At 45.4% G+C, this 21426-nt stretch overlaps 1 protein-coding gene across 11 annotated transcripts in view; it reads right to left on the minus strand.

Moving 5' to 3' along the window:
• OSBPL9 (oxysterol binding protein like 9) overlaps positions 1-21426 on the minus strand; it is a 1511872-nt gene that overhangs the window by 68096 nt on the left and 1422350 nt on the right. For all 11 annotated transcript variants that reach the window (XM_078670721.1, XM_078670755.1, XM_078670745.1 and 8 more), the window contains one exon: positions 15950-16085. In XM_078670721.1, coding sequence (XP_078526847.1) covers positions 15950-16085 — 136 coding nt within the window. The remainder of the gene's footprint in view (positions 1-15949; positions 16086-21426) is intronic.

The following is a 21426-nucleotide window of genomic DNA, read 5'->3' on the forward strand; positions in this document are numbered from 1 at the left end:
ACGCAGTGCAATAGGAGTGAGAATGCAACATGCACCGAAAGGCAACATCATGAAGAGAAGAATTACTGACAAGAAATTCACTGAAATTAATAAAAAAAAGTATCAGTGCGGACGGCATCCGCACAGACAGACACAGTCTCAATCTCACAGTTGTAAACAAGCCACCTTTTAACAAGCATTGGCATAGCCAATAGGCCTCGCTTTTGGGACCTTGTAAGTATTTAGTTATGCGGCACAATATCCTTGGTGCAACAACATTGACTGTTGCATGGCTAAACACTTATAAGGTCCCAAAGGCCGAGAACTATTGGCTATGCTAATGCTTGTTTTCGTAATTCCTAACTAAGTGTAGATGTTGGTGAACACTATACTTCTGACGTCCTTCTTTTAATTCATAACCAAGGCCTTCTACTAATGGGAATCGAGGATAAGAAGCAGGCACAGTAGCTGAGCTCCAAAATAATTAATTGTGCAGCAGTTCAGTAGGCTAATGCACATGCTACACAGCCTGCACAATAACAGACACTAAAATAATGAAGTAACATAGGATACACCAAAACAATATGGAGCCTCTAAGATCATGATATTAAAAGACCAGCTCTGGAGCTCACTTACAAGATAGCACTAAATCAGAAGGTGCATCTGTTCTGTAATAAGATTTTATGAAAAGAAATGACATTACTGCTGTATACAAAATCATTTTTTCATTAAAGGAGGAGATATTTTTACAAAAAAAAGGCTTATAGTTTGGATGCATTGTATGCAAGTGTGTGAATAGCATGAGGAAGAGGCAGTAAATAAAAATGAGGGACAGGCAGTGTCTACTCTAGGACACTCATAGCTTTAAACCTAAGGGACAGGAGGGCTCTGGCCTCCCATGTGATACTGATGAAGAGATGTGACCTAATCTCGCAGCTGAAGTACATAGGGATCCGGTGCAACCTTCACATTTGCAATCCTGTTATTGTGATTCGTGGAGGAACAGGGCTTTTACTCCACGCGTATGATTTCAAGTAGGAGGAAGACAAGATTATCGAAAAAGGTCATTGTAAGATCTGGGCTGGGACCGGGCAAATTGATAGCTCTATATAACCAGAGAAGGTGTGGAGGGGAACAGTCCCCAGCACCAAGGTGCATAACTGCTCTTCATACAGGAGTGCCTTTAAATTGTGTTTCTTCCATACTGGGAAGGCATTGGTTGCATGTCTGAGGTATGGACGCCGGCATCCAAAAAGGCACATATTTAATCTAGAGGCCACTTCTCTATTAATATTTAAGAGATGTTTCCCTGTGAAGGCAGCAGAGTGCAGAGAAAGCTGTATGCGTAACTACGATGGCTGTAAAATATCATGGATGCATGATGTTTGACTGCTAGGGGTACATAGTGAAACAAAGTAACTGGAGTGTTTGACGTTGACAGCTCATAAGTGGCTTGAAAGGCAGATACTTCAATATGAAGGTCAGAGTGCGCCACAGAATGAATGATGGGTGGCATGCCATTGAACTAAAGTTCTACCCTCCCACTGGGGCAGCTTCTCGTCTATGCCAGTGGAAATAGTTTGTTCTCCTCTGTGTGGTGTTTGAAATCGAAGCAGCCTGACTTTCACCATGCTCACACTACATGCCTCATTCCTCCCCCTTTCTGCTGTTTGATCTCAAAACAGCAAACATTTGAGCAGTGAAAAGTTCAGGGAGCCTGTTCTGGCTGAGCATAATGCCATAAAGTTAGAGAAAGATGGTTGGTGAGCGAACACGAAATGTAGTTTGCGCACTACCTCTTCAATATTAAAAAAAACTTTTGTGATTTTATAATACTAGTTTCGCCAATTTTTGGGTGCTCCACGGGCGGCGCCTTCCGTCCTGGAGACGTCTATGTCATAGATACCACGTTGTGCTACCAAACTAACTTGGTTGCATCCCCATGGGCACTCCTGTGTTCCTACGCGTAGGACTCCAATATACTTCACAACAACCAATTCTTTTCAAACATTGTTTATTTATTCAAATGATCAATTCTTTGAAATGATTTTCATTTCAATTCATTCATTCAATTCATTCAAACAGGCTTTTATATTCCTTTATATATCATTTCGCCTTCGTAGCTCCTATGCATTTCGGGCTACTCACCCTTCTTCAGGGAGCATCACTACAAAAAGATCATGGCACACATAGTTTTTAACTGATATCAACAAATACATCTCTACCCCTATCACTTATATTTTAATATACCAGCAGTGTACAATCAAAGTATTAGACCAGCAGTGTACGACCATAAAATATAGGCATGCCTTTCACAACTTGTGATTGACTTGTGTTATGTGGATACTCTCTTCCTTCGTCTTATGACTATGAAGCACCGGTGAATTTTGTGATTTTGTGCATTTGTCATATAATGTGATGTCTGTTAAAGTTATTATCGGTGATATGAGAACTCGTGAAAAAAGACTGAGTTTAAACTAACGCATGAGAGTGTTATCCATTTTATTTACTCACAGCGTTCGTGCTGTCATGCCCCGTTTAAAAACGATAATAATCTTAGGTTAAACATGGATTTAAATTGCGTAACCCGTTATCTCAAGACTGCGTGCTCATCGGAGTACAACTTACTTCTTAAATCCGTCGCACGTTCGTTCCCGGCGTTTCCTTCGTGAACATTAACCGATCTAGCGATCTGCAGCGCTTCCGCATTACTAGTACCCTTACTGCCGATAGGCTATTTTAAAAGGACAAGAGGTTGCTACGTTGCTCGCAATTGCCAAAGTTCCTTGCGAGACTTGATAGATATTGAAAACGGACCACTCTACTTACATGCGTTCCAGATAGTTAACATAAAGAGGGGAACTAATTCCCGATCCTTCATTCTACCTCACTTCCAAGTTTTGAAAGCCCATATCGTTACAAATTTCTTGCACGACAATGAATGTTTGAAACAATGGCTCACGGTTACTAGCATACCAGCGATTTTTGGTATTTATCAAATGTATGGTTTCACTAACGAATATGAATGGTTTTTGAGTGAGGGGTCCTTACACTCCGCATGCTGGAGCCGTGGCAGGAGGTGGACGTCCACACACTAGGTGACCTATATAGAGATGGAGCACTGATACCGTACGAAACACTGGTCACAGTCAATGGGCTTCCCCCTGGGGGGTTCCTGATACACCGCTGCCTCACGGCCCACATGGCGGCCAGATGGGGTGATGTTGCAGTGGAGCCCGCGCAGCACTTGACCATGCAATATTTACATGTCATGGGTAGGGGCAGGTATCTAATCAAATGGTTTGCTGCATCCTTGAGGGCCCACACAGAACTGGACCTGACCCCTCTCTGTGGAAAATGGGAGCGAGATCTGGGGCGAGCGCTAGCTGATAAGGAGTGGGAGAAAATACTCAAAAGCCCAGTGCGTATCCCCAGAAATATGCGCTTCCGACAAATCCAAGTCTATATAGTCCACAGGGCCTATCTCACTCCCGAACTCATCAATCAATACTTTCACAGAGCTGATGCGTCCTGCCCTAGATGTGGCGAGGCCGGCCGGGGGATGGGGATGGAAAGGGGGGGTTGGGATGTACTGTAACTCTATGATAATGCCGCAGGTTGTTGCTCCTGTTTTGTTACACATGATCGTTTATAGTTGCTTCATACATATAAGACTCATCTCTGTACACAGGGCTGGAGCGTCTAGGCTCTTTCATACCACGGACAGGCCCAGGTGCCCAAGATTGAGATGTTTGCTATCTTACTGTAAATACTGTAAAACTACGTCACACGGCAAGCTAACATGTTTGTGCACCGCTAGTCGCGCATGGTTGAAAGACTGTATTGTTTTGCAATGACGCAATTGATGTAATGCTAAAATAAACAAACAACAATGAACAGGTTTGACAAAAAAAAAATGGTTTTTGAGACAAAAGGGTTTTTTCGGTAAAGCACAACGGAGAGGTTTTTCGATCAAATGGCTGCCATAGGTAATTGTGCATAGGTGGTACTGACTTGCTGTGTGTTTGTGTGACGATATATTCCAATGAAATAAAATAATACATAAGTGTCAGATATTACATTCGATATTCAATCATTAGATCAACAGTATAATCATACCAGGAACCACAAACGGACTCAGTCCTACATCCATATTATTTAAAGGTAACATTCATACTCTAAATGTTCATTAAGCCTGTGTGGTTTACAAGAGTGTAATTTCATAATCCAAAAGTTTTCTCGTCGCAGAAGATGTTTATTGTTGTCTCTTCCTTTCATCTTCTGTACTGTTTCCAAAACCAAAAGTGTAAGTTGTGATATATTATGTTGATGTTCCATAGTGTGTGGCAACTACTAACTTCATATTCTTTGTTCAGATGTTGGATTTATGTTCATTCATTTGTGTCTTAATTTTGCGCTCAGTCTTTCCCGCATAGACTTTGCCACAAGGGCATTTCAACAGGTATATGACTATTGGCGTCTCGCAAGTCGCTGAGGCTCGTAGTTTGATGTTATATCCCTTCATAGGATGAGGTATACAGGTTCTCTTTATTATGTTATTGCAATTCATGCACGGTCTTGTTCCTTTCGCCACTTGCACTTCAGTTTGCTTTTGATTAAGGATTTCTCTTATACCTGGTGTATGCGAATAAGGGTGGTTGTTAGAATATCATTTTAAAATCGGATTCCATTCCCAACATTGGCCAATGGTTGTTGTGAAGTATATTGGAGTCCTACACATAGGAACACAGGAGTGCCCATGGGGATGCAACCAAGTTAGTTAGGTAGCACGACGTGGTATCTATGAGCGAACACGTTCACATGCTCAGTGAAAGTGCACTGGGGCGTGTTCAGTCCATCCAGTTCGGGGGAGGGCGGGCGATCAGGAGCTAGGGAGTGAGCCCACTCCCTTTTCCTTTATAGGCCCAGGCATTGCATGCCTAATTTAGAGTGAAGTGTTGTTTTCCGGCCTAGGACTGTGGCAGCCAAGATGTTATCTTAATGAGGATTGGTGGTTAACACGGCACCTTAGAAGCAGTATACATGCCTTCTCATCAAGGCTTTCTTCTAGATGCAGTTTGAGATCCTATCAGTGGCTGCCTCACTACTGCAAACAATTGGTAAATAATATGAGAGAAAAGGGGAGGTCTAGCTCGGGATGTGTAGTGGTAGTTCGCTAACCGAGGTTGAAAGCGAGTGGGGGAAGTGGTTCACTTGTTCCTTCAGGCTTGTAAGAAAGCATGATGGCACGAAATGAAAGGGTAAAAAAAATAGCAGAAAGGAAATCTCGGCGGAAGGCAAATATCTTGAAACAGCGCAGGAGGAGCGGAGGCAATGGGGAGAAGCATACGGACGAGCTAAAAACGGTGGGGAGAGAAGTGCGTGAGGAAGACGGGTAAAAAACACGACGCGTCCGTGAAAGCGATCACGATTGCGGGGGCGTGCTCTGTGGTCGGGGTGGAGCGAGGAGCGCTGCATTGGAGAGGTGCGCGTAATCGCAAGCTGGAAGCCGGGAAAAGCAGTCTTTGTTAGCACTTTGAAAGGCACGCCCCAGGCCATCTTCAAGCACGATACTCCCTCTGAGCTTGTAAACTCTTTAATTATTGCTTGATGAGCTCGGTAATTTCAAAATCCTGGTGTGGGGCCATTATCCAACCTATTTACAAAGGAAACTCCAAATCTGTTCCTAGCACTTATAGATTGATCGCGCTTCATGGCCATTAAGTAACATTTTTTACCAGTCTATTGTGAAAGGACCTGCATCAATGGAAAGAGTCAAGGGGGCTAATCCCGAAAAACCGAAACTGTTTAATTGAAAAATCTGGCACCCTGCCAAATATTCTTTCTGTCTGAAAAGGCAATCACTTCACAAACTTCGCTGCACTGCTGCTTCATTTAGTTTAAGTCAGCGTTTTATTGTGTTCCAAGGGGATCCTCTGGACAAAGTTGAAGAATTGGGGCATTCCACCAAAACTCCTGGAGGTCATCATGCAGTTAAACACCAAAACATGCGTATTACACTGGGCGACGAATTCTGTGTATGCAGAAAAATTGCAACCTCACAGGGGTAAAGTAGAGGTGCATCTTAGCCCACTCTTTTTAACTTGCTAATTTCCAAATTGGCCTGTGCCCTTGACATTTCCCACAGTCATTCACCTATAATAGGAGGCGAACATATCAGGAAACTGCTTTATGCGGATGATTCAGCACTGGTAAACTATACAAGAGTTGGGCTGCAGCGTTTGTCGAATATGCTGTACTCCTACACTATTGTCTTAGGGAAACTAAAATCGTAAGACTGGGCAGGAAATCCACCAAGAGGGGCTGCTGGCAACTTAATGGAAATAAGATCACGAAGGAGCAGTCGTAAATACTTGGGGGGGGGGGGGGCATCATTGATGCAAGGTGCACCTCTGTCCAGCAAACGATGGAAGTTGAAATCAAAGCTCTGTCCATCCAGACGTCTCTCTCAAAAGTATCAAGTTTTTTGTGGGAGGCAAGTCTTCTCCCTCTCCTGAAAGTTATTGCACTTTGCACCTAGCCCTTACCACCTGCTATTGCGTACCCATTATGGTCTAAGTTTGCTGCTAATTTAATGTTGCCCTTTGCGCTGCCTTATAAGATCCACTGGTCAAGTTCCTTACAGGCGCTGTCCCTGCTACCTCTTTCCGGCATTTTGCACTTATTTGTGGATCTTCTTCCCTCAGATTCATCGTGGCAAAAGCGCTAAAGTTGGGTGAGAATACCTTTGACGGTCCAAGAGTAGCAGATTCGACCTAAGAAAACGTATTTTACTGTAGGAAGCTGGCTCTGTATATACTATACCAAAATGAGGTATAGAGTGCGCAGAGTCCAGTGCATCCCCAGAGGCATTACAAAGGGTAAGGTAGATAATACTAATGCTCTCTTGTGGTAGTGTGGGCGAGCAGTTAGGCTTATCAGAGGGCCAAGCTAAGCATTTGGTTTTCAATGTAAAAAGGGGACACTGTGCATTTTTGAATCAATACAATGTTATCCTAGGGGGTGTGGCTTGACCGGCTGCAAGATGGACGCACTTTAAGTGGGCTGTGCCGGCCAAGCAAAACATCCAACAACATCCTGTATGTGGGACAGCACCATCTCAGCCACAAACCTGTTTTCCTGACGAGGCACCGTCTGAGGAGTCGTTTAGTGTTGCTCTGGCTCCCGGGCGGCCCGCAGTGTTCGAGTTCTGAGACCCGTCTGCTGCGCTGGTCCTAATCCGCCGAGGCGGGCCCTGCCCGGCTCCCTGCAGCCTGCATCCCGGCTGGCCGATTGCGGGACCTGCACTGCTCTGAGGACGTAGATGATCTCCCCGATTCCTGCCCCGGTGAGTGCCGCAGCAGCTGTGGAGGCTCGCGGCCAGGTTGGGGGTCCGTGTGCGATTAGGCCCGGCCCTTCCATGGTTGCATCACCACTTTGCTCCTCGGCTGCCGTGCTTCCTGGAGGCGACTGGAGCCCGGACCTGGTGTCGGGCACGGTGGGCCCGTGCATCCCCGCCGCAGCTACCGCAGTCTGTTGAGCGCTACCGGGAACTACCAGGAGGAGATGTGGGGGGCACCAGGCGAGTGACTACACCCCGGCCGTCTCCCTCATTGGCCTGACGTGACCTGGCCTCGCCGCTCCTCGGCTTCAGAACTAGGCCGCACACTCTCCTCCCCTTCAGCTCCGGACCACGGGCCCCGGCAGCGGCCAATGCACGCATTGGGCGGGCGGGTCGCCTTGTTTCATCTGCCCGGCCCCTCACCTGCTGCGCAACACACAGCAAGTAAGGCAGGCGAGACGCCCAGTGTATGCATGGTTTCCCTGCTGCCTTTCCCTGTGTGCAACCACTGATTTGCTCTGCCTCTATTTCTGGAACCTGGTGCCATCCCTGCCGCATGGGCGCGCTCGGATTTGGACCATCCTCTGGTGTTGTTTTGGCCCCGGAGCCTGCATCCCGCCGGCAGACTGGGCCGCGGCGTTACCACTGGCCTGCATTTCTACCCGCCCTGGGCTTACCCCTATGGTGCCGCGCTGTGCACCTCCTAGACACCTGTGCCTCCCTCCGCTGTCCTTTGGTGCCCTTCTGAGCCCGCCACCAGTTGCGGCCGGCTGTGACTACTGTTTGACGCTGTGCTTGCTGCTGGGGATCCCACACTGATGGCGCCTGCTGAGGAGTGGTACCCCGCCTGCTGTGTCCTGCACTGCGGCTCCCCTTGACCGCTACTCGGATCTGCAGCTCCTTGGTGGCGCCTCCCGCCTCGGTCAGTTCGCCATGGAGAGGACCGGCCCTAAACAACCCAAACTTGCCTTTGACCAGCGCACATCCACCCGCCAGGACGGAGCGAGCCGGCCGGAGGTGACTCTGCAGCCAATGTGGAGGCCCCGCTGGCACGTGATGATGATCTGAAGGCGATTATCTTGGACGTTAAATCTACGGTCACCGGAATCGCGGCCCAACTTGATCAACTTTCTGCACGCCTGGATTCGTCAAGGTCTGGGTGGACTCCCACGACAACCGCCTCCTTCACGCAGAGTCCCGGATCGCGGACGTGGAGGATACCGCCACTCGAGATCATCAGAAATTGCTGCAGATGGACAAAATACTGGACTTTATTCGTAACAAAAATGAAGATTTGGAGGCGTGCTCCCGCCGGAGCAACTTCCGCATCACGGGCGTGCCAGAATCGACCAATATTTCGTGCATGGAGGACTTCATTGAGCAGCTTGTCCGGTAATTGTTTGGGGACATTCTCTCGACAGTCTTCATTGTTGAGGGCGCTCATTACTCTCTTGGTCCACGTCCAGGTCCTGGTCTTCCTCCACGTCCCATTATTGCTAAAATCTTAAACTTCAGAGATAGAGACGCGATCCTACGAGCAGCACGCAACAAGGGCAAAATCACCCATCAAGGTAACTCGCTCTCTTTTTATCCGGATAATACTCTCGCAATACAGGCTACTCGCAGTGACTTTCTCCCAGCAAAGCGAATTCTCCCAAAACACGATGTTGCTTACTCACTGGCCTACCCAGCAAAGCTGAGAGTCAGACAGGGCGCTAAGACACTCATGTTTCCTGATCCCAGGGACGCCCTTGCTTTTGCCAAGAAACTTGATAACTCCTCCCGTAAATCACCCTCCGGCTCTCAGCTAGCTGCAGCCGACCACCTCAGTGACAATTACTGATTTTGTGGCAACTCTTTGGTGAATGTTTCCCTGTTTGCTGTCAGCTGCATCCATAGCTTGGCCACCCTGCTTCACTGCGGGGGTGTACGCTGAGCCCTGCCATGCCCTCACGTGATGGGTCCCTTTCTTCGTTTTGCTTTCCTTCTTCCTAGTTGTGGTTTCCTAGGGTGGGTAGGTGTGGTATCTCAGCCTGCTTGGGGGGTTGGAGTGGGTGTGGGGGTGGTGGGTCTTCGGGTACTGTTTATTGGTTTGCTAAGGGTGGGGGGGAGGGGGTTGGTCGGGTGGGGGTTCTGTTGGGACACTGTCGCCTGCACTCAATTGGTTTTTCATTTTCCAGATCCTGGTTTCCAGATTGTTGATTGTGCGGGGGAGCGGGTGGGTTTGGGATGGGGGTTCTGTGGGCTTATCTATAACTTTTTGATGATTTTGTTGTTGTTTTCTTGTCCTTATTTTATGCTATCAAATAGATTGCATCACTGTGTCGCTAACCATACTTACCGCAGTAAGGTTGTGCACTAGTCCCTCATCTTCCCGATTGGCACTGCCTCTCCCACCATCTTGCACCCATTGGGTCTTGGCAGCTAGCCCTATGACTTGGCCTCCCGGTGCTGCAGGCCGCCTGCTTGTTCCATTATCCGCTATTGGCGTTCACCCTGCTCCCTATTTGGTCTGCTCCTTATCGCCATAGCGCTCCCTCTGGCTTCCACCGCAGCCCGGCCTCCTGGTGTGCGTTCCTTTTCACGTAACTACAGTACGACATGACCGATACCGTTTGCTGGACTTGGAACATCCATGGTCTTAATGACCACCGGAAAGCCAGGCTCATCCACTCACACTTGCAACGGCACAAGGTAGGCATTTGTCTCCTGCAGGAGACCCACTTGTTGCCAGGGACCTCCTCCAGACTGCAATTGTGCTACTGGGGTGAATCGCATTCTTCATTTTATTCCTCTTACTCTCGGATACGTAGGGAGCTCCCCTGGCAAACTATTTAGGTTATTGCTGACCCCGACGGACGGTATGTGATTCTACATGGCTCTCTAAAGTCACAGCCCATGATAATTGCTGCAGTGTACGGCCCCAACTCTGATGATCCTGATCTCTTCACTCATATCTGGCACCTCATCTCTTCCCTGGGCCCGGCGGTCCTTCTCTGGGGAGGGTGATTTCAATGTTGCCCTTTCTGCTGTCTTGGACCGCTCTGGCCCCCATTCCTTTCACCCCAGCACCACGTCCCTCCTTCAGTCAATACTCGCGGAGATATATATATTTTTTTAAATAATAAAAAAAAATACAATGTTATCCTATGGAAGGAAACACAATCAGCAATATACAAGTAAATGTTTTATGATATTGAGCTTTTGGATAAAGAATCCGTAGCATGCAAGGTCACCAGAGGCACTGTGGCGGCCGGGTGCAGATGTCAGATCCAGTACCCTGTACAAATGTTATCCAATGTTATATGTTAATGTTATAAGGAACTTATAAAACGAGCGTACACCAAGAGGTTTCATGGCGCTAGCTCTGTAACTGGTCAGAACTGAGGAGAAGGTATTAATCGTGTGCTCGCTCAAATAACCATGTCTTGAGCAACTTTCTGAATCTCAGTAGTTCCGTACAAGACTGGATCTCCAGAGGGAACGAGTTCCACAACTGTGGAGCCAAGTATGCAAATCGGCAGCCTCCTTCCCGTTTCCGTTTAAATTTAGGAACAGTTAATAACTGGAGATGTTTTGAACAGAGGTTACGGGAAGGGGTATACCTGGATAGCAAGTTATTGATGAATTTGGGGCTCTGACTATGTAGTGATTTAATAACTAGACAGCCTGTCTTAAAGGCAGTCCGTTGAAGAAGCGGGAGCCAGTGTAAACCTTTTAAAAGAGGTCTGGCAGATTGCTACCTAGGGTGCTGGTGGATCCATCTTGCTGCCTAGTTCTGCACCATCTGGAGCCGTTTGGTCAAGAAAAGTAGCATCCCCAGTTAGATGGAGTTAGCGTAGTACCATGGCTATCACCACCTGTATCAGAGCTGCATGAGTGAGCAGATAGCTGATCTGTCAAATCTTTCGTAATTGAAAGGAGCAAGTTGATACTACTGCGCCTACCTGAGATTTCAGTGATAAGTCGTTATCTATAATCACCCCAAGACTTTTTACAGAAGTGGAGGGCTTAGGAGGAGAGCCGAGTTCCGCTGGCCAATAATGAGGGCCCCAGAAGATCTGGCTTCCCCCCGTTAGCAGCAACTCAGTCTTACCTAGGTTAAGTTTCAGGCGATTATGATCCATCCAATTGCGGATGTAGAGCATAGTTTCCTGAAAGTTGATAACTGAGTTATGGGAGTTATCAATGGTGAACGTGAGCTGAAAGTCATCGGCATAGTTGAATGTAGGCACATTCCTTTCTTTCAGGGACTGAATCAGAGGGAGGAGGTACAAATTAAACAGATGGAGGAATAATGAGGACCCCTGTGGGACCCCCTTTGTTGTAGTTAGCTTGGGTGCTGTGAAGTTGGCCAAACGTACTGCTGGAGTACGCCCTCTAGGAAGGATTCAAACCAATTGAAGGCTGGGCCCAGGATATCAGCCTGTCTGACATGGTCCTTCAGTATCCTGTGGTCGACCGTATTAAACGCGGCAGATAGATCCAGGAGCAACAAAGCCTGTGGCATACCCAAGTCTGCTTTACCGCGCAGATCATCCAGAACTGCCAGTATCACTGACTCCGTGGAGTGGGCGGGGCAGAAACCTGCCTGATGAGGGTTTAAGTAGCCAGATTGTTCCACAAAATTAGACAAGTATTTGGCCACATGGGCTTCCAAGATTTTGGCTAAATAGGGGAGCAGGGACATAGGGCGGTAATTTGAAGAGTTTAGTAGGTCCGCTCCAGGTTTTTTTAAAAGAGGGACCACAATGGCATCTTTAAATACTTTAGGGACGCAGCCCTGTGACAGTGAGGGACACAGCAGGCTGTGGCAAAGCGGAGAAGATTTAGTTTAGAATGTGCGGTTGGCAACAGTCCAGAGGGGAACCAGATTTTACTTTGGGCAATAAGTCCAGGAAAGCCTAAGTGCTAATAGCTGGAAAGTGTTTCAGTGATAAAACATTTGTAGGTGTGACCGGGAATGACTTATTGGGAATATAGCGTGGAATGCTGGCTTTGATCGTGGAAATTTTCTCCCCAAAAAAGTTATTCAGATTGTCACTGAGATCCTGAGTAGGGGTAGGTTTAAGTAAAACTCGGTAGGCATTGGATAACTCATTCACAATTGAGAAAATTTCCTTCGATTTATTACGGGAATTTAGTATTCTGGTGGAGAAACGGGAAGCTTTTGCTGCAGTCATAGCTTTTTTATAATCTTTCTGCGCCTCTGAATAGAGAGGCTTGTCTTCAGGAGAGTAATTCAATCACCACCTTCTTTCTTTTTGGCGTAGTGCTAACTTCTGTTTTCTTAGCTCACCTGAGAACCATTTGTGTGCGTCAGAGCAATGGTCTTGTCTTGTTTTTTGGATGGGGCATGCAAATCACTGGCTGTTAGGAGCCATGCTGAGATATTTACTTCATGGAGATCGACGTCTGGATTAAAAATTGGGGTTGACCTGGGTAATGTGTACATCAATTCCTGTCTATGGAGGGTGCCCCAATTCCTAATCATGCCCCTCTCAACCAAGGGAGTCTTATTACTAAAAGGTATGGTTACTGAGAATTTTATAAGATGATGGTCAGACCATAGACATGGCAGAATCGTAGGAACAGACACTATGAGGTTTGTAGTCCAGACTCGGTCAAGAATATGGCCTTTACTATGTATAGCTGACGATAAATGCTGGGTAAAATTGAGGTTAGTTAATAAATCCATCAGTTCCTTAGAGTGGGGACCACCAAGTGCGTCATTAAACCAGTAGTTTAAGTCACCAATTAACATAATATTGGTGTAGTTTGTTACCATATTAGCCATATGCTCGCTCAGTAATAGGGGAAACAGAGGCATGTGCTGAGGAGGCCTATATATTACGATGCAGATCAGGGGGGCTGAGTTTGATTCCAGCTTAATGACAAAATTATCCACTGCCGCAAGACTCAAGAAAGAGACTGCAGTGAACTTATGGTCACGGTGAATGATTGTGCAACTTCACCACCCGTTTTACCAGATGGACAATCTAAGTGAAGAATATAATAATCATTGGGTAGTGCAGCCAAGATGTCTGGAGAAGAGTCAGGAGTTTCTGTTTACCAACAGGATGTCAGGTTGATCTGCTGTTAAAAGCATGAATACATCAAGCTGATGTCTGACTAGAGAACGTGTGTTTAAGTAGTTTATACGTAGTACTACCTGCTTAGGTAGAGTAAGGTCCGATTTCTGCGGAGTGTGATAGGTAAGATCTGTGATTTCTGGGAAAGTTTTACATATCTGTCAGATATTGTTCCTGCTCAGATGCGTCTTAGTGATGGGGCTTAGTGGGAGCGAGGCCCGATGAAGACCTCTAAGTTCTTCTGAAGAATACTCGAGGATACAGGCTGGGTGTCTGGCCCCTGGACCCGTCTGGGTGCAGACGGGCTTGCCTTTGGCGTGCCGCCGGCGCACCCGCTGCGCTCCCGCGCCATAGCAGAATTAAATACCAATTCCCCGCCCTTGATGATTGGCTGAGCCGAGGGGTAACAGCGGAGACCGCTAGGGAGTCAGCACCACCATTTAATACAACGAAAAGGTACCGAGGCTAAAGTGCATCAATTTTAGTGTTCAGTTTTAAAAGTTACAAGTGCAACACGTCGGTTTAAAAAAAAACAACATAGTGCAAACACAGAAATGCAGCCTTCCGCAAGGTAGCGGCCCAGTTTCCAATGTGCCCGCTCCAGCGCCAAAGCACATTTAAATACCATTTCCCCGCCTAAGGCTCCTCCCCGCCCATGATCCAATAGAGAAAGGGTGCAATTTAAGTGATATTACTTACAGGTAAGTAGCACAGTTTGGTAACCTCGTCTCCGGGGGTTAAGGTAAGCACGTTGGGCCACAAGGTAGCACCAAACTTAAACTATCAGCGGCACAGAGGGCTACCGGGTGCAGAGTGCCAACACAGCATCAGGCGCCCAATGCAAACCAATAGGGAATAAATAAGTTGATAAAAGGCTGCTGGCACAGGCAAGGAGCCTGGACAAAAGAAACCTACAGCTGCACAGTTAAGTTGGGATGTGCTGTAACATCGGGACACTGATGATCCATCTGGACACCGAAACCCGTTCCAGGATGCTTATTTCCGGTACAGGGAAGACCTGGGTTTGCAGTTCGGGCTGCACTGTTCCCATGAGACACATGGTCAAGACCGGTTTCCTTATAGCTGCTTCTGAACTGTGGTGGCAAAGGGAGCTAAAGAATGATGATGGATTCAACCCAAATCTGTGACTGTGGATGAGTGTCTGAAAAGTTTTAGCGCTCAGTCCATCATCTCCTTGTGTTTGTGGTGACTGGAACAGCACTTGACTGGACCTAATCCTTCTTCTGGCTAAAGATCCTGCTCGTCATTCCCACTGCTCAATGTTCAATTATGGCCCATAGCCCATATTAAGGCGCATCAACGCCTACAGCTTCAGATCTCTGCAGCTGTAGGAAACTGGGTTTTTGTTGCAGTACCCCACACAAACACACACTGTATGCCCACTTTTTAGCCACTAGATGCTGGTTTTCTATACGGACAGTGCACTGAGGCCTGCAAACTAGACCTCAGTGCCAGTGCACCTTCCTTTAAAACAAGGTATTTCGGATTGTTTTACAATTGGCACAGAACTTTAGCACCCGCTGTAAGTCCCTAGTAAATGGTACGTACAAATACTAGGAGTCAAGAGGGAAGTGCAGAACTAGGTCGCCCTCCACTCAGTAAATCAACAAAACCAAATGACCTAATTCTTTAGGCAATTTACATCCAGACCTGTGAACACATTTGGATTGTCAAATGATCCTTCCAGCCACACCTCTAACTCTAGAGATTGTTACCGTGTTCCAGTCTATTGCCAAAATAAAAGATAGCCATACTCTGATCAACACATTACGAAACAGCACAGGACATACATTCACTAGAAGGACAACATTTGAAAAAATATGAATAGCTAGATGGCACCTCACGGGCGCACCACCAATGGGACCCCTGGTTGATACTCACCAGGATGGCCCTGTTCTCATCATCGGTGCCACCTAGCTTAACGTAAACGTGTCCGAAACCCAAAGGAAAAGAGACAGTGAATGGTGCAGTGTACACAAAACTTATATGTGACAAGGACTAACAACATTCAACATATAACGCAAAAATTACTGTGCAAACAAGATACAGAAACCTTTTACTCGCATTCTCTTGTTGCAAACAGTAAACACATATACATAAAAAGGAGAGATGCGAATACTACCTATCGATTCACACTCTGCTTATGGCCGACATGTTTCATTGCCTTGGTCTTTATCAGGCAATTTCTTCAGGGCAAAAAAATATTGAGCTGCCACTGCCAAAAACACTGTGCTTTGAGTGCCAGTTGGCCAGTTTTTCTCTCATACCATTCAAGAGAAACCACTTTCTAATATCAAGTCACAACTCCCAGTCGGTGAGTATAGTCCTTTCTCCCTTCAGTACTTTTATCAGTGGAGAATAGTCGTTCGGCGTTCCAGTGCTGAGAAGACGCCGAACGACTATGGTGAGAAATTGGAGAAAGGGTGAAAATGTCCTGCACTTTTAAACTTTTTAGCACGTTTTAATCAATGGAGAATGTTACCACCAAATTCTCATACAAGAGTAACAAACTCACCCGTGTTTCCCACTGCAATTCAGCCTCTTTTCGTTCTCTTGCTTCCGCTCTTTGTCTTTCTTCCAGCCTATGCTTTGCTTCTGTTGCTGCATCAATGTCTCTGATCTTTAGGTTATTAGTTACATCTTTCCAGAGCCTAAAAAATGTCAAAATATAATTACAAGTGAATCTAGAAAGTTTTATTGCTAGTAAACTAAATTTTGTTAACTTTATTGGATAAAAAGGGGGTTGTTTTCTTTTTGGAGCATGATGCTAATCTGATGCACAACACTCTTGTATTAGAATAACAAAGTTCACTATGGTTCACTATGGTTCCTAATCATGCCAATGGACTGCAGTTCCGGAACAGTGAATTGTGGGGCATCACAGAAAAAAAGCAACATGTTTTCTACGTTGTGATCCTATAAGTGGCTTGGTTGTCCAGAGTGAATTTATATGCTTTGATGATGAACAAAATACATTTAAGGATCCCCTCTATGGTAGAGTTCTCGTTTCTTAGTCCTGCATCTCTAACAATCACCAACCAAAGGGATTCTATAATACTGCTTTGTTTGATGGCATCTGATTGGGTTTTGTTGTGTACTGTGACTTAATTCAACAGATGGGCATTTTAATGGGTGCCTGAATAGTACGCAGCTAAGAAGTATGGTGAGGTAGCATATTGACAGAAACCATAGAAAGTCTAATTCCTGTAGAAGAAACAGTTCTTTAAATTTTGCAAAAAGGAATACAGGAATAGTGTTATAAATTTCGTATGTCTGCCGCTGCTTTATTTATTGCCTAAATTCACGTGTTGTGAATTACACTTGGCAATATCAGGGTCATTATTAAAAAACGTTTTTACTAAAGAAATGTCAAATTCCTTACTATGCTCACCTGAAAGTTAATTATTACACTGATCAGTTTTACCCACAGACATTCTTCATATGTTGCACATTGTTGCATGCAACTCTCAGCTGTACTGGACAAAGAAAAGGATGTTTCAAAGTAAGGAAGAAGGTATATCTTGCTTCTTTAAGTCATTAACTTTAAGGTATTTCCTCTGATCCGGAAATGGATTTAAAAGAGGCTCAAGGAGTTATGTACTATATTTCATTTTTAAAACCGGGCAAGCTGTGCCACCAGAAAAAATATTTTTTTACAGCACAGGGGCGGAGAACATATGTCCCATTTAGAACCAAGCAGACACCCCTCATGGTCAACCAGAGGTAAAGATACCCTTGGAAAAACTTTCAGTAGAGGCTTCCTAAAAAAGGAACCAGAACATTCGAAGGTGAACATGAGAAAATAAACTGTCCTTGAACAAACACTACCGCAGGATTCAACAGGGTAAGTCACTCTAACAAAAACGCCTAAATCCAGAGCAGCATTTAGGCAACTCAAGGACATGAATGCTTTGGTGAATATTTGGCGAGTCTGTCGCTCTGTGAACCGAGTTTTAATGATTTTTCTTTTCTACATCCTACTCTCCCCTTTATTGATGTGTTAATTGCAAAACACTGATTATTGCCATTTATCTCCATAAAATTAAATTGGAGAATGATATCAAATTATAATCCCCTTTCTCTAGTTACAAGAGCAAATTACTTTAATCGTAGAGGTTCTACCATAGCAATCAACCATTTGCCCATAAATGACTCTTTGATATAATGATGATATAAATTTATTTCGACATCCAGTGTCATAAAAGCAATAAGAAACATTTTTTATAAAAAACAAATACAGAGTCAACTTATCATCATACAGGAATACGCTAAAAAGTAATGTATTATGTAGTCCTTCTGGGTACTCTGCTACACCCTCAATAAAAAGTAGTTACCTGGCTCCACATTTTAAAAAGCTCATACATGTCATATCGATAAAAACATACATAAGGTACAATCATCTTGGACAGCTTTGGATGCAGGGCAGACGTTGGCACTGATCCTTCTGGATCTTAGTACCGTGTTTGATACAGTGTCCCATGTCATTCTGTTGCGACGCCCAAATGAGGCTGGAATTGAAGGCTCAGCCCTGAAGTGTCTTGCCTCGTTCCTTGCTGAAAGGATGTCAGGTGATAGCCCCCTCTGGCATCTTTCCCATCAAGCAAGGGGTGCCACAGGGCTCCTCTTTGAACTCTCTGCTTTTTAACCTATACCTACAACCTCTGGCTGTAGTAGCCAAGAGCAGAGGGCTGACCTGTGTCTGTGTCTGTCTCTCTCTCTCTCTCACTCTCTCTCTCTCTCTCACTCTCACTCTCACTCTCTCTCTCTCTCTCTCTCTCTCTCTCACTCTCTCACTCTCTCTCCAGAATGCTCTAAAGTTTCAGAGGGATCTTGCAGCAGTCGCCGAGTGGATGACCGCCAACTGTCTACAACTTAATGCCAACAAGTCGGAGGTGTTGGTGGGGAAAGACCATGGTCAATGGAGTGAGCTCTGGTAGCCCAAAGCAAATGGCTTTAACTTAATGAAAGGCGAGACCTATTGCATTTTTAAGGCTTGTTGTTATGCTGTTAAAATAAGTTTCATTTTGTTTATATACCCCTGAGGTCCCATTGTTAGGTACTGATTTAGCACTATCCATAATGGACAGACACTGTAACTTTGTACATGTGCACTGATTGTAGTTATGTTTGAAGGCAATTTCACACCACCATTTGATTGTTATATCAATAGTTGTGTTGACTATTTGTTGCACTATCTTAAGATTTTTTTAAATAATGCTCTGAGTACCATGATTATGTACAAGTCTTACCTTCTACCAATGAAGAATAGCCAATAAAGAATTACAGCCAAAACGCAAGACACCTTTTTTAGAGTAGAAACTAGCCAGCTTGTCCCAAAAGGTCTGCAGAAAGGCCAGAGCTGAACAGAGTAGAGCATAGTCCCATAGCAGTTACTGAATTAATTTTTCTCTACCAATCCATCTCTTCAGCTCCCTTTTTGTGCTTTTGATATTGCTCCGCATCCCTTACATTGTTTTTTTGTCTCAAAGCCCTCTATTTCCTTCCGACCCCTTGCCTCTGTGTTTTTCTTTATGATCTATCGGAGCCCTGTTGCAGTGGTAAAATGCACAGAGTCCTAAGGCCAACAAGAACAAATTCAGTAAAAAGTGGAGGAAAAATAGCAAATGGTTTGGGGGTGACCCTGCTGGGATGGCTAGTCCCAACAATGCTCATATATTCATCTATGTTGTAGACCTGCAGTGCTTATTCATAGACTACAGCACTTCTTCAGAATATACAGGAACAAAGGTTTTCCTTATTTCCAGATCACTGGTCCGAATCAGTGCTTTTCCTCTTAATAGCTGTACCCTGCATGTTTGGGATATATTCCAATTTCTACGCTCTACCATGGAATTTAAACATCTCACTGTATTTATCACAATGGATCACAGGAGGTTTTATAACCTTGACCTGAGGGGTGACTGTTGTTGCATTTTATCAGAGGAAATCCCTGCTGTCCCTTTTAGGGTGCAACATGCTATTCAAAATGGTTATACTACCCAGATGCATCTATTGCAAAGTATAGCCTTTTGGGAACCACACAAATTCCGCAGACTGATGCAATTCTTTGGTCTCAACATGATATGGGCAATCCTAATCTTTTGCTTCACACATTGTGTAGAGTAGTATGTGATGATGGAATTTCCCTTTCCTGTATGTGCCAATATATTTGGGCCTCCCACTTAAACACAGGTAAGAAGTGAGTCATCCCCCTTCAACCCTCTTGTAGGAGTCCTCGCTGAGGCTGGGTATGTGATGGAATATGGGGTGGAGGGTTCAATGTAATCTCCATCTTCCAATTTAGGGTGTGGGACTGGCATGCAGGTATCAATATTAAGGGTAGAAGGAATAAACCTACAACAGAACTTTCCCCTCCCTCTCGGGTGGGTGACAGAATGAAGGGAGGAAGAAATTTAAATTGTATAAACTCTGGGACCTGATCAAGCCATTACAATCTGGTGATCTATTTGGTCAACATTGAAAACAACTACATGAATAACATGAGCAGTCTAAACATGGAATTTGTAGATATCAACAACGTAATTCATGTAATATGAAAGATGAGATCCAACCAGACTGCTTGCCAATAGAAAGCCCAGTCCAGTCCAGAGCAATTGCAACAAAGGCTGGCTCACCAGCATATCAATCCTTGATAAACACTCCTAACTCTAAAGCTGTGGAGCAAGAGAGTGAGCAGAAATGAAGTGGAGCAGAGAACTAGAAGGACTGGAAAGCTCACAATGAACGGAAGCACTTATAGTTATGTGCCAGATAAAAAATGGCTTTAATAACTGGATTCAGGTTAACTAAAATACAAATTCTAGACAAGATCTAATATATCAGAGTCCAAAAGAAACTATTTGAAATGTCACATGTACATTTGTTTTTTTTGTTAAAAATACTTTATTGGGTTTTCAACATTTTAAAAGAAATACATATGTTTACCATTCGTAAGTACAGGCAGAACATCAAGGGAACATTAATACGGAGGCAGCATTACAGGTGATAGTCACCAAAAGGGCAGGGTAGGATATCCCCTCCCCACCATCTATCACCAGCGAAGGGCTAATGGGGACTTGACGTTACCAGAGAAGGAGAAAGAGGCAAAAAGAGAGGGAAGGGCTTGCAAAGTATGACTGTAGGGCAGTTCATATTCCACCCCCACCCGACACCACGCTGCATGGTTCCAAAGCTGCCTATTTCCCGGTTATTACTGTGCCAGACTATCGCAAGTGACCTCTGACCCCCAAGGACTGACTTGACAAAACATTTTTCTGGAGTTATTTATGTCAAAACCTGAATCAAGTATGGGTGGATGCATCTTAACAGTTTTGTGCCAATGCCCATAAAAAAGGCAGAAGTTCAAACTCGTCAGTCTGTCCTCTCTCCACCATCTTCCATCTTGTTCCACGACACATGCCACATGCCCTCAAAAGGTTGGGCGTGGCTGGCAAGCAGACGAATGGGGCCGAAGCCTTGCCACCAGGTGGGGCTGCATTCTGCTAGGGAAATCTACCACAAACCACTGTAGCAAATCTAAAGCATTCAAGCTACAGATGTGCCATCTATCCTGGAGCAGCACCAAAAACGGCCTGCGGAGCATAAACGTGAGGTAAAAATGTGAGCCAAAAAGCGATCAACCTCGCGCCCTGCAATAAGTAAACCGCTGCTCAACACAAACCCCCAAAAAATGGGAAAATAACGCAGACACTCCAGGGCGCCTGCCTCCGTGGTGGTCACCCAGGAGGCAAAAGGCTGCTAGACCAGCACGGCAGCCAGTGTCCCTGTTCATGGTTCCTCTCTCTGCTCGCTTACTGCCCTCTCCCCATCCCAAACTGCCCCGTCTCTCTGAAGGCCCCCACTCTTCGTCTCTATTACTCCACCCACTGTCTCTGAAATCCCAGAACTCACTGCACATGCCGACAAATGTTACCATTGTGTGCCACCCACAGCCAGGGCAGTCTTGAACCGGAGGCGGTCATCGCAAGGCCC

The sequence above is a fragment of the Lissotriton helveticus genome, chromosome 1_2 (assembly GCF_964261635.1).
Source record: "Lissotriton helveticus chromosome 1_2, aLisHel1.1, whole genome shotgun sequence".
NCBI classification, from domain to species: Eukaryota; Metazoa; Chordata; class Amphibia; order Caudata; family Salamandridae; genus Lissotriton; species Lissotriton helveticus.